The sequence below is a fragment of the Salminus brasiliensis genome, unplaced genomic scaffold, assembly GCF_030463535.1.
Source record: "Salminus brasiliensis unplaced genomic scaffold, fSalBra1.hap2 scaffold_130, whole genome shotgun sequence".
In the NCBI taxonomy this organism is placed as follows: Eukaryota; Metazoa; Chordata; class Actinopteri; order Characiformes; family Bryconidae; genus Salminus; species Salminus brasiliensis.
The window spans coordinates 1-11826 of NW_027326662.1; the positions used below are offsets into that span (position 1 = coordinate 1).

The 11826-nt window shown below is 42.4% G+C and overlaps 1 protein-coding gene across 1 annotated transcript; it reads right to left on the reverse strand.

Annotated features, from left to right (window-relative positions):
* Positions 1 to 2565: 2565 nt before the first annotated feature.
* mmp25a (matrix metallopeptidase 25a) lies at positions 2566 to 11599 on the reverse strand. The gene is made up of 10 exons (XM_072672011.1): positions 11519 to 11599; positions 10361 to 10493; positions 9613 to 9772; positions 8334 to 8626; positions 7082 to 7261; positions 6281 to 6377; positions 6097 to 6179; positions 5444 to 5593; positions 4596 to 4874; positions 2566 to 2865 (listed from the first exon to the last, which is right to left on the reverse strand). The coding sequence occupies exons 1-10, from the start codon at positions 11597 to 11599 to the stop codon at positions 2579 to 2581; spliced, it is 1743 nt and encodes a 580-aa protein (XP_072528112.1). The 3' UTR covers positions 2566 to 2578.
* Positions 11600 to 11826: the final 227 nt, after the last annotated feature.

Genomic DNA, 11826 nt, shown 5'->3' on the forward strand with positions numbered 1-11826 from the left:
TAATAACGAGGCTGGTAAGAGATGAGCTGACTCTCAGACTTTAGACTGAGCTTAGGACTGAAGATCTGAACCTCAACCAACCAGATAACACGCAGCTAGCTAGATAGATATCCAGCTAATGAAGGTTAATGATGCTTGTGGATATGTTGATCAATAAGGAGGCCTTAATGGCAACACTTAAATCATTAATTTAAGCTGTTAACCAGAACACAGTGAGAGTAGCTATAGTTAGCCAGCTAATAGCACTGGCTAGTTAGTTAGCTAGCTAGCCCAACCAGCATGGCAAGGCATGGCTGCGTATTATTGCCTACTTAGCTAGCTGGCTAACCACATAGCTACCTGCACAACGTGTAGGAGTGAAATTCCACATACAATACAACCCAGCGAGCACAGTTTTTAACTAAAATGAACTCTCATAAAGAAATAAACACCTATTTCTGAAGAAAAGTCATGAAAGTTTGGCTAAATCCGGCGGAAATCAGCAGCAAGGCCACAACTAGCGTTAATTAGCTAGCCAGCTAACAAGCTAGCTACTCGGCTAACTCGCCACCTACTAAACCTAAAACCCAACAAACGCCGTCATTCGACCCACAAACTGTTAATCAACCACACGTACCAACCAAGCACACGTATTTATTTCCCTCTGGGGTCGAAATGCTCGCTGGCTATCTAACGCGAAGCCCCGGCAGGTCCGCTAGCGTTAGCCAGCTGCTAGCTAGCTAGCTAACTCCGCTACGTACCTCTTTGTTCCGCGTTAACGGAGAGAACAGCCGGGGGTTTCTCCGCAGGCAGGCAACGAGCAGCTGACCGAGACCAGATGAGAAACACTGCCGCGATTAAAGGCAACAATTCCGTAAAAACGCACAAGAAGCTGCGTAACGCTCGAGCTACAATGAAGAAACTAGCGTCACGGGGACGTCATAAGCCCGGCGTGATAAGACGCGGCGAGAGCAAGAACTACACTACCCACAATCCTCTCTCTGCGTAAAATGTGGCGTTTAAACGATATATTTTTGTTTGTTTTGCTATTTTTATGTTGTTCTTCAGGCGTAAAAGGAATATATGATAATATATGATAATTTTATTTAAAATATCTTCTTTGTATTTGATTGTTTTTCTCGTTTCTGTGCTTTTAGGTATCAAAGACTACATTTTTACATAGCTAAGCTAGCTAGCTAACTATCAGTGGGTGTGCTCCATTTAGCTGTGACTCTCTAATTAAGGTCTATTATTATTAATATTTAGGGATGCACTGATTCTACCGTTTCTGTTCCGATACCAATACCGATACGTAACCTTTGCGTATCAGCCGATGCCTCTGTTGAATCAATAAACCAGGTACCTCACCATGTGGGAGAGATTTAAGGCAGCAGGATAAACCCTTCTAAGTTCTCCTCATATGGAAGACCAGCTAAGTTATTCTGATCCTGAGTTATGAAGCCTAGGTAACATCAATCCGGGAATGGTGTTCAGTGAATGGATCAGGCCTGTGGATCGACCTAAATATCCGATAAGGTGAAGGTAAAGGTGCAGGTATTTGTCACTGTACAGCGAAATGTGTCCTCCGCATTTAACCCATCTGTGGTAGTGAACACACACACACACACTTGTAAACTAGGGGCAGTGAGTACACACACACCCAGAGCGGTGGGCAGCCAACTCCAGCGCCCGGGGAGCAGAGAGGGTAAAGGGCCTTGCTCAAGGGCCCAACAGTGGCAGCTTGCCGAGCCCGGGAATCGAACCCACATCGATACCCAATCCAGCAAATTTTGTCAGTATCAGGACCGATATACGATCCTAGTATCGTATTGGTGAATTCCTATTCATTTTTGGCACCATCAAACTTCCTACGTAAATATGCATACACTATATGTCCAAAGTTTGTGGACACCCCTTCTAAGGAATGCATTCAGCTACTTTAGGTTTCACCTACTGCTGACATGGATGTAGAGAGGTTCTGCCAATAGAACTGGTTTATCTGGAGCAGATGAACATATAATTATTGGCACCATGCTGCCTAATGTCAGGCGTGGGGTATAAAGCACCCCAGCTGTTCTCTGGAATGATGGATAATACTCTATCCAGTACTTTTGGGATGAGTTTGGGAGTTGGGGATGAGGTGGGGTGGTGATCATCCAACATCCCAACCTCACTAACGCTCTAAAATCTAGTAGAAAGTTTGTAGAAAGCCTTCCCTGGATAGCAGAGACAGTCACTGTAAAACAGGATAATATCCATGTTTTTGGAAGAAACGACGAATGAGCAGGTGTCCCAATACTTTTGTCTATATAGGGCAACTACATATACAGTCATGGTTAAACAATGGTCTAGATATTGTGACCCATACTTAAATGCTGTTCCCAGGTATGGTTACATTCTTATGGCTAATCTTCCCTGAACGATTAGCCTATTCTATTTTGATATTAAAATAATATAATATGTATGTATATGTCTTCTTCACTACATGTACTACATAAAACTGTTTTATTGGAAAAAATATAGAATTTTTTTTCTTGCAAAATAATACAAGGCCAAACATTTCAAACATGACAGTAATAGCTCAAGAACTGTACATACATTAACAGCTGACATGCAGACAATGTACTACCATACTACTATGAAATAGATCTATTGTGACAAACAGTATAATTAGCCAAAGTGAGGCTTGAACTGAGGTTGTCCCACTCTGGTCACAGACACATTTCCTGTCTTTGGAACTCGGCATCTTGGGTTTGTGAGTGGAAATGAAGAAATCATCACATTTCATCCAGTCAGCTGCGATGGACTTTGGTGCAGCAGTGTCCTCGTCCAGTCTGCCTCGCTTTAATACCCAGTAAGACGCACCCTTGAAGAAATAGGTATCTCCTAGAAGACATCACACCAACAGTTAGTCCAGTTTGAGCTAAACCATTTAGGCCAGTTTGTACCAGTAAACAGAGCTCTGGCTGTGGTCAAAATTAAGATGGCTACACTATTAGCCATCAGGAACAGCCCCTAAGGCACTGTTCCTCTTGAGCACACTTGAGCACTATATAGAACACTATTATAGGGAACAGCAATGGTCCCCTGATAACTGTTCTCTCTTTTGGAGCACTATATAAAACACTACTAATGGGAACAGGAATGGTCAACTAATTACTGTTCCCTACATTGGAGCACTATATAGAACACTATTATAGGGAACACAAATGTCCCCTATTTAATGTACCCTACACTTCAGCACTATATAGAGCACTATTATAGGGAACACAAATGTCCCCTATTTAATGTACCCTACACTTCAGCACTATATAGAGCACTATTATAGGGAGCACAAATGGTCCCCTTTTTAATGCACCCTACACTTCAGCACTATATAGAACACTATTATAGGGAACACAAATGTCCCCTACTTAATGTACCCTACACTTCAGCACTATATAGAGCACTATTATAGGGAGCACAAATGGTCCCCTTTTTAATGCACCCTACACTTCAGCACTATATAGAACACTATTATAGGGAACACAAATGGTCCCCTTTTTAATGCACCCTACACTTCAGCACTATATAGAACACTATTATAGGGAACACAAATGGTCCTCTTTTAATGCACCCTACACTTCAGCACTATATAGAACACTATTATAGGGAGCACAAATGGTCCCCTTTTTAATGTACCCTACACTTCAGCACTATATAGAACACTATTATAGGGAACACAAATGGTCCCCTTTTTAATGCACCCTACACTTCAGCACTATATAGAACACTATTATAGGGAACAGGAATGGTCCCCTATTTAATGCACCCTACACTTGATCACTATATAGAACACTATTATAGGGAACAGGAATGGTCCCCTATTTAATGCACCTTACACTTGATCACTATATAGAACACTATTATAGGGAACACAAATGGTCCTCTTTTAATGCACCCTACACTTCAGCACTATATAGAACACTATTATAGGGAGCACAAATGGTCCCCTTTTTAATGCACCCTACACTTCAGCACTATATAGAGCACTATTATAGGGAGCACAAATGGTCCCCTTTTTAATGCACCCTACACTTCAGCACTATATAGAACACTATTATAGGGAACACAAATGGTCCCCTTTTTAATGTACCCTACACTTCAGCACTATATAGAGCACTATTATAGGGAGCACAAATGGTCCCCTTTTTAATGCACCCTACACTTCAGCACTATATAGAACACTATTATAGGGAGCACAAATGGTCCCCTTTTTAATGTACCCTACACTTCAGCACTATATAGAACACTATTATAGGGAACACAAATGGTCCCCTTTTTAATGCACCCTACACTTCAGCACTATATAGAACACTATTATAGGGAACACAAATGGTCCCCTTTTTAATGCACCCTACACTTCAGCACTATATAGAACACTATTATAGGGAACAGGAATGGTCCCCTATTTAATGCACCCTACACTTGATCACTATATAGAACACTATTATAGGGAACTGGTATTGTCCCCTATTCAATGTTCTCTGCACTTCAGCACTATGTTAAACACTATTAAAGGGAACAGCAATGGTACCTTAATCACTGTTCCCAACACTGGAGCACTAATCACTTACCATCTCGCATGCCAACAACATCATCAGGGTCGGAGGTCACTCCCCAGATGGAGGCTGGTTTGGGATAGCCTGCCTCAGGTTTCCTGTCTGACTCGTCCTCATCAAACCTCCAGTATTCTCCACCGCTAAACACGTAGGTCCTCCCGTTGTGAGGCCACACAAACACAGCGTCTACTCGCCCTGGAGAGTCTCCCGCAGAAGTCCGAAGTCTCCACTCAGTCAGCGGCCGAGGATACCCTGGCAGAGACATCCTGTCTTTGAAGACCCAAAACTGGTTACCTAGATAAGACCAAAGTAAGAAGGTGGCCACTTTATTAGAAACCCCTCTCTTGCTGGTTGGAGATTAGAGTCAGAGATTTGTCCTCTTGACATTCATCAGTTGTCAGTTTCTGACCACAGATATTTTGAGAAAGCGGACCCACTCTCAACCTAGCAGTGGTACTGATGTGTGTAAACAGCACAGTACCTGGCATCCCACACTAGCACCACACAAACTTAGCTACTAAACCAAGCTACTACCACGTCAGTGTCACTGCTGTGCTGATCCACCGACCAAACACTTGAACAAATTAGCACATGTATGTTATCAAAATCGCACTTTAGTACTGATATCAAGACAATGTGATTTAATAAGAATTTAAGGGTTTAAAAGGGTCCAGGAGATCGATTTTACCATACGTGCGTCCTATGTCTCCTTTTTTGTCCCCTAATTTTGGTTTGATTGCAGACATGTTAGTATAAAGAACAAACACAACCATAGCTTCTTAAGGACTTAAGGAAATATAAATGTGGGTTTATAGTCCACTTTCCTCTCTCTCTCTCTCTCTCTCTCTCTCTCTCTCTCTTACCGATAAAGAAAACAATGTGGCCATCACTTCTCTCATACACTGCATCGATTTTGCCAATTTCTAGAGGAAGACCAATCCAGAAGTTGTGAATTAGAGCTGGTATAAAAGACACCAGAGAGCCTGAGTGATGCACCCTCCAGAAGTATTGACCTGAGAAACAGAGAGGGAAAGATTGAAAACATGAGTCTTACAGTCAGTCTGAATGAGATACAGATAAAAACAACCAGTTAATGAACTACTACTATGTTCTCACTGTTAAAAGTTCCTTGAGGAACGTTTGGAGGTTTTGAAGGCTATGGGCAATATGACAATACTTTATCACATCGTGATCAATTTATTTTATTGTGATAATAATATGCTTTTCTAAGCACATGGAGGAGACTGTTAGTGCTTAATAAACACTGATCAGCTGCAGGTTTTATTACTAACAGTGTAATTAGACTGGATTAATTAGATGAAGAGCAGCAGATGTAGAGTATAAATCACTGTATTCAGTACAGGAGAGGATCTGAATAGTAGTTTATAAGAATCTGTCGCTACTGATGTGTTTAGTCTGTGATTACATGTATCTTAATAAATATTGTGTAATCATGAAAAAAGTCCCCTAAAAGTTCCTTAACAGTGTGGTGAAGGTGTAACGTTCAACCACTTACGCCTGAAGAAGAAGATTTCTCCTCTGATGTTTGCAATGGCATCATAACCTCCTTGACATCGATCCAGCAGAGATGGCTCTGGACTTAAGAATAAAGAATAATATTCTAAGCATAGTCACAGACAAAAAAGAAGCTGCATTTGCCATTGCCATTTAGTATCATTATCATCCTCATCATCACTTACTGTGGTGTTGCAGGTGGGGGCGGAGCGCTGGGTGGTCGGGGCAGATTTGGTATGGGCGAATCAACAGAGGGAGGCGGAATCAGCTCTTTTTTTGGTCCTGCAGGAAACAACAGCACTGTAAGGCTATATGTGAATCTCCCAGTTGTTATTTATCAAAATTTCATGATGGACCAGAAGAAATGCTCTAAATTGACTTCCATTAAAAGTAAAGACATTTTCCTATAATCTCCTACATCTCCTATAAAGTTCATTTTGGATATTTCTGTGTGACAGTGACAACAGGTGCACTATATGGACAAAAGTATTGGGACACCTGCTTGTACATTGTTTCTTCTGGGGTCAAGGGTGTTAAAAATAGAGTCCTGCATTTGTTGGAGTAACTGTCTACTGTCAAGGGAAGGCTTTCTACTAGCATTTGGAGGAGCATTGCTGTGATGATTTGATTGAATTCATCCCCAGCTCCTTAACTCATCCCAAATCATTAAAACAAACAAACGAAAAGAGTTCCACTGCTCCACAGCTCAATATCCTTCTAGTCCACACCTGGCATTAGGCAGCATGGTGCAAACAGGTTCTTATTTATCTGCTCCAGAGAGTCCTGTTCTATTGGCAGTACCTCTCTAGAGGTACTAGACAAGCTGTGTGTGTGTTTGCACATCTGTGTCAACAATGGGTGCAACTTAGTTCAAAGTAGCTGAATGCATTCATTATCAGGGGTGTCCATAAACATTAGTTCATATAGTGTATCTGTAAACACTGTGTCTATGGATGTGTGGATGGGTATGTTTTCTTGGTCTGCACCATAAAGGGCCTGAATGCCAAGTCTGTCATCAGCAGGAAGAGTGTATGTAGGGATGTCTCCCACTGCTCCACTGTAGTACGGCCTCATGATGGAGCGTCTGGAGGAGGAGTGTGCAAGGCCCAGGGCGTGGCCAAACTCGTGAACAGCCACAGTGAACAGATCTGTGCTTTCGATATGAGCTGAGGGAGACAAAATCAGACACAACTCTCAAACTCTTACAAATAATGAAATAGAAATCTCTAACAACAGTATTGTTATGTTTTGCTCCTGTGTTCTCCCTACAGGTGGGGATCAGCCACATTAGCCCAATAGCTCCAGTGTAAAACTAAAGCAGCACATTTCAGACACCAGACATCTCTTGGGTGCTCAACTACATCTGATGTATGAGTAAGTTTTAGGGATGTCCAGATCTGATCCAGTGACTCAGGATCAGGTGGCGATCCAGATATTTTTTGATTAAGGTTCCGATTCACTTCCTACCCTTAAATCTGCTGCAGCAGAGTCCTATAGGTGATAGATTGCTGCAGACAAGCTTCTCATTTTTTAGAAAGCTACCCTGGCCATTTTTTCAGTGAGCAAAACTAAACAGAGCTTTATTTGAACTAAAAACAACGGCAACGTTACCAGTTAGCAGCCAAAACAGAAGCTGAAGTTGGTTCTAATGCTAACTCTCCAGTCCACCTTACGTAGTGCTGCAGTTACTGGGTGAACATTTCAACAGCAGAGCATCACTGCTGCATTATTTAAGGTGGAACGGAAAGTTTGGGAACGAGGAAAACTATAGCTTATCGTTAGCTCAGGGCTTTCCTGTAAACATGACGCAGCAACAACAACTGGCTCCCAGAGCAGCAGGTAAAGAGTGGAGAGGATCTAAACTCTTCACTCTTCCATATTCTTTCTTTTTCTTTCTTCCATATTCTCTTATCCTGTCTTTACTCTTGAATTATACCTGGTTAGAAACCAAACTATAGTGGAAATTCTCTGTTCTATAAGCGTGAGAACCACGCTCCTGGTTCTAAACCAGCTCTGAACGGCTGGTATTAGAAACTGGTATTAAAAAAATAGTGATTTTACTGCTGTTTACTGTTGCGTATTAGCACATCTTACTTAAGTGGGGGGGGGGCTGTATTATTTCTATAAACACAAAGACCGGATCAGATCAAGGTATAAAACCTTGATCGGGACATCCCTAGTAAGTTTGACTGATCGATTAGTTAGTGAAGGTGAGTAGTCGCAGATTTCCATTAGTACCTCCATAGCTCCAGTTCTCCTCGTCATCAAAATGTGTGTCGCCTATTCCTGGAAAGAAAGCGTGAGCCAGTGTTCCGCCCTTGCCGTCGAACGGATATCCGTCTTCATGGAAGCCGCTGGTGAAGTTGACTATAATGTCTGCGTTGTGGGGCGAAGCCTGAGGGGATGGATGTAGCAGAGTGAAGCTGAGGGGGGCAACGTCGCTCCATGCTTTCAGAGCATAGGAAAGGATGAGTTCCACCAGGGCAGGCGACAGAGAAGGAGAGCGTGAGAGAGAGGGGTAACTCTCCACACTGCAAAGAGAGAGAGAGACAGAAAGAGACAGAGAGAGAGAGAGTGAATTTTAGATCATAGGAAACAGACTTAAAGCAGCATTATGTGACTATGCTATTTTTGCTCCTGGGCTCCCCCTACAGACTAGGGGTGTAATTTGCTTTTACACTGCTGTCATAAATACCAAGTACCATCCTCTCATGGACAGCTCTACACATGCATTTCTGGACAAGCTGAGAGCTCCAGTAGCAGCATCTGAAGGTAGAGAAGCATGTAGACTAAGGTGGTAGAGATAATACTACAGGATTTTACACTAATACAACTCAGGTTACGCAGATCTGGAGAGAGGTCTCTTTCGTGCAGCTCCACCAAAGCTCCAGAGTGGCACTGACAAAGTTTCTCCCTGTTACAGTCAGTAGAGCATCAGTATGATTCTGAAGCTGCTATATTAAGGTAGAATATTGCTTTAATAGTCCATTACTGAAGCAATAGGCCATAACTGTCCAACCTAATCTCTATTTGTTGTGTATGTAACATACAGCTGATTGACACAGACAGTACTTTCACCATGTTTCCATGCGCTGTAGAGACTGTAGTTCCTGTAGACTCTGAACACATTCATAACAGAGGCTCATTGGCTGTTGCTAAATTCCATCAGTGAATATTTATGTGAACCATTTAGGAATTCTTTAAAGGTATGTTTGTCAGATTGTTTATTTATCCAGATAGTGTTTTTATTTATTTGAGAAATCCAGGTCACTGTTTACTCTAAGAGCTGCCTAATATACAGCAGGTGTCTAATTACAAACTCTAGCTGTACAAGTTATAAGCCCCCCTCTACCACATTGACTGCATTGGTGGTTTAGCACAGCAGTGAGGCTAACATTGCAATGTGTGTGGTGCTGGTACATGTATGTACAGGTGCAGTGCTGCTGGGTGAGGTTTGTACACATGTCCAGAAACTCTACTGCAGTGTTTGAACTTCACTGTGAGAGAGAAACCTCACCTCCAGGTGAGATCTGTCTTATCCCATTTCATCCCTGACAGACTGTATCTCCTCAGTTTCATGTTCCTCATTTTTCTCTTCTTCTTTAGATGATCCTCTAGCCTGAGGACGTCCGGCAGGGAGCAGCGAGGGGTCCCCATTAAGGCCAGAGTGGCACTGTCTAAAAAGCAAGAAAAGTAGATTAATACTATTTGGTGGCATCAATCAATTTGGTGGCTGGACAATGAATAGATTCACCTCTTGCTCTACCATCAATAACATATAGTGAAATGATAGTCAACCCTTTATACCCTAAGAGCATGTTTATGGGCCCATACTTCAGTTGCTCACCCTCAAAGAACATTGTCATTAATAATATATGGATTGTGCAACAGAAATACACTATATGGACAAAAGTATTGGGACACACCTCATTTAGTCCCTTTGCGATTGGTATATAAAATCAAGCCCCTAGCAATGCAGTCTGCCTTTCCAGACTTTAGTGAAAGAATGGGTGGTTCTAAAGAGCTCACTGTAATTTCTTTCCTCATAGATCTTCCACCATCAACTGTGAGTGGTGCTATTGAGTTTAGGAACCAGAGCAACTCAGCTCATCCTTGTCCAACGGCATCTGCAGGAGCCTGATGTTTCTTACACCTTAAACGCACAAGGTGACTAAAGCTCTCATGTAATGACTAATGAGAGCTTATATTGTCATATATGATCCTGTATAAGGCTGATGGATGAGTGAACATTATGGTTAAGTTACCCAGCTGTCCCGTCTCTTTCAGCCCAGCGAAGCGCTGCATCTCGCGGACGGCTCTTTCAATCCCCTCCTTCGTCTGCAGTCGACCAACTGGAGAGTCTAAAGGTGGTAAGTAGCCATAATGGATCAACCAGTCCTACAGAGAAAGAGGAAAATATAGAGGTACCTCACAGTAAACAGCTGTTTAACCGACATGGTGGAGAACAAGATAATTATTAGTGAGTTTGATGCATTGCTACATTACAAATACTCTGGTCTGAGAAAGGGCCATAGGGCACAGGGCATTAATACACGTCCAGCTAATATGTCCATGTTGGGCCTGTATGGGTAGCCCAACTGGGAACCAGAAAGTTTTGTCTTCGAGTTAAACCACATATGGATGCCCACAAGGGTCTGTGATGGGACCAGGAAGGGTTAAACGTGGGCCATAACATCTGGGTTGTACAGGGCCTAGGTTAAGATTAAGGTGGGCTGTAACAAAGGGGACCATTTGAGAAACCCATCCCAGTCAAAGCCCATGCCCACCTAAAACCCACCTAGCTCACGTTCCACCCATGAAAGCCTCACATGAGCATTTAGCTAGTCAGTTTACAAGAAACAATAAATAAAAGCATTAAGGTCACTGAGTGGAACGCCCAATGGTAAGCCCAAGAGGTACTACACCTAGCTTCAGACACACATCAGACAGCCAACAGTATACAGTCGAAGAGGCTAGAGGGGAATTAAGCCCCACAGCACTGAGCTGTGGAGCAGTGGAACTGTGTCCTCTGGAATGATGGATGGTGTGCCATCCAATACTTTTGGAATTTAGTGTTGGGGATGATGTGGGATGATCTTCATCCAACATCCTGACCTAACTAACACTTTTTCAATCAAATCCTCACAGCAACACTCCTCTAAAATCTAGTAGAAAGTCTTCTTCTCTGCACGTAGAGACAGTTACTCCAATAAAAGCAGGATGCACTCTTTTTAATACCCCTGATTTTGAAGGAACAATGAATTAGCAGTTTCTTTTGAATACTTTTGTCAAACTATACAATCACAGCTGAACTGAGGCACTAAAAGAACAACATGAGCGGATGTCAGAAGAAGAATTCCAATATTAAGTGCAGAGAAATGTTTTAAGATGGGTTTTGAAGGAGAACTAGAGTGTTTACTCACCACACCATGTGTGTGCTGGTCTGGAACTGGAGTGCAGGAAGCTCCAGTGAGGAGAGTTATGCAGAGTGCAGCTGCAATCATCTTCAAAAAAGCTCTTAAAAGGTCAAATCTGAAATCAACTCAGCGTCACAAACACAGCGAAACACACCCAGTCACACTTCTGGACCAGAGTGTGATTATATCCAGTTAAACAGAGCAGATGATGGGACAGATTTTCAGTGACAGTAACCTCCAGTGAGTGTCCCAAAGTGAATAAACTGACCGCGAATCACACAAATCTGAAATTCCTCATGTGTTCCTCTTCTTTC

Coding starts and splice junctions, on each gene's coding strand:
- mmp25a (XM_072672011.1), bottom strand. CDS start 11,599: ATGATTGCAGCTGCACTCTGCATAACTCTCCTCACTGGAGCTTCCTGC. Junction 9,773..10,360: donor GAAAGAGACGGGACAGCTGG/GTAACTTAACCA, acceptor CTTGCTTTTTAG/ACAGTGCCACTCTGGCCTTA. Junction 6,378..7,081: donor TGGCATTCAGGCCCTTTATG/GTGCAGACCAAG, acceptor TGTTTCCTGCAG/GACCAAAAAAAGAGCTGATT.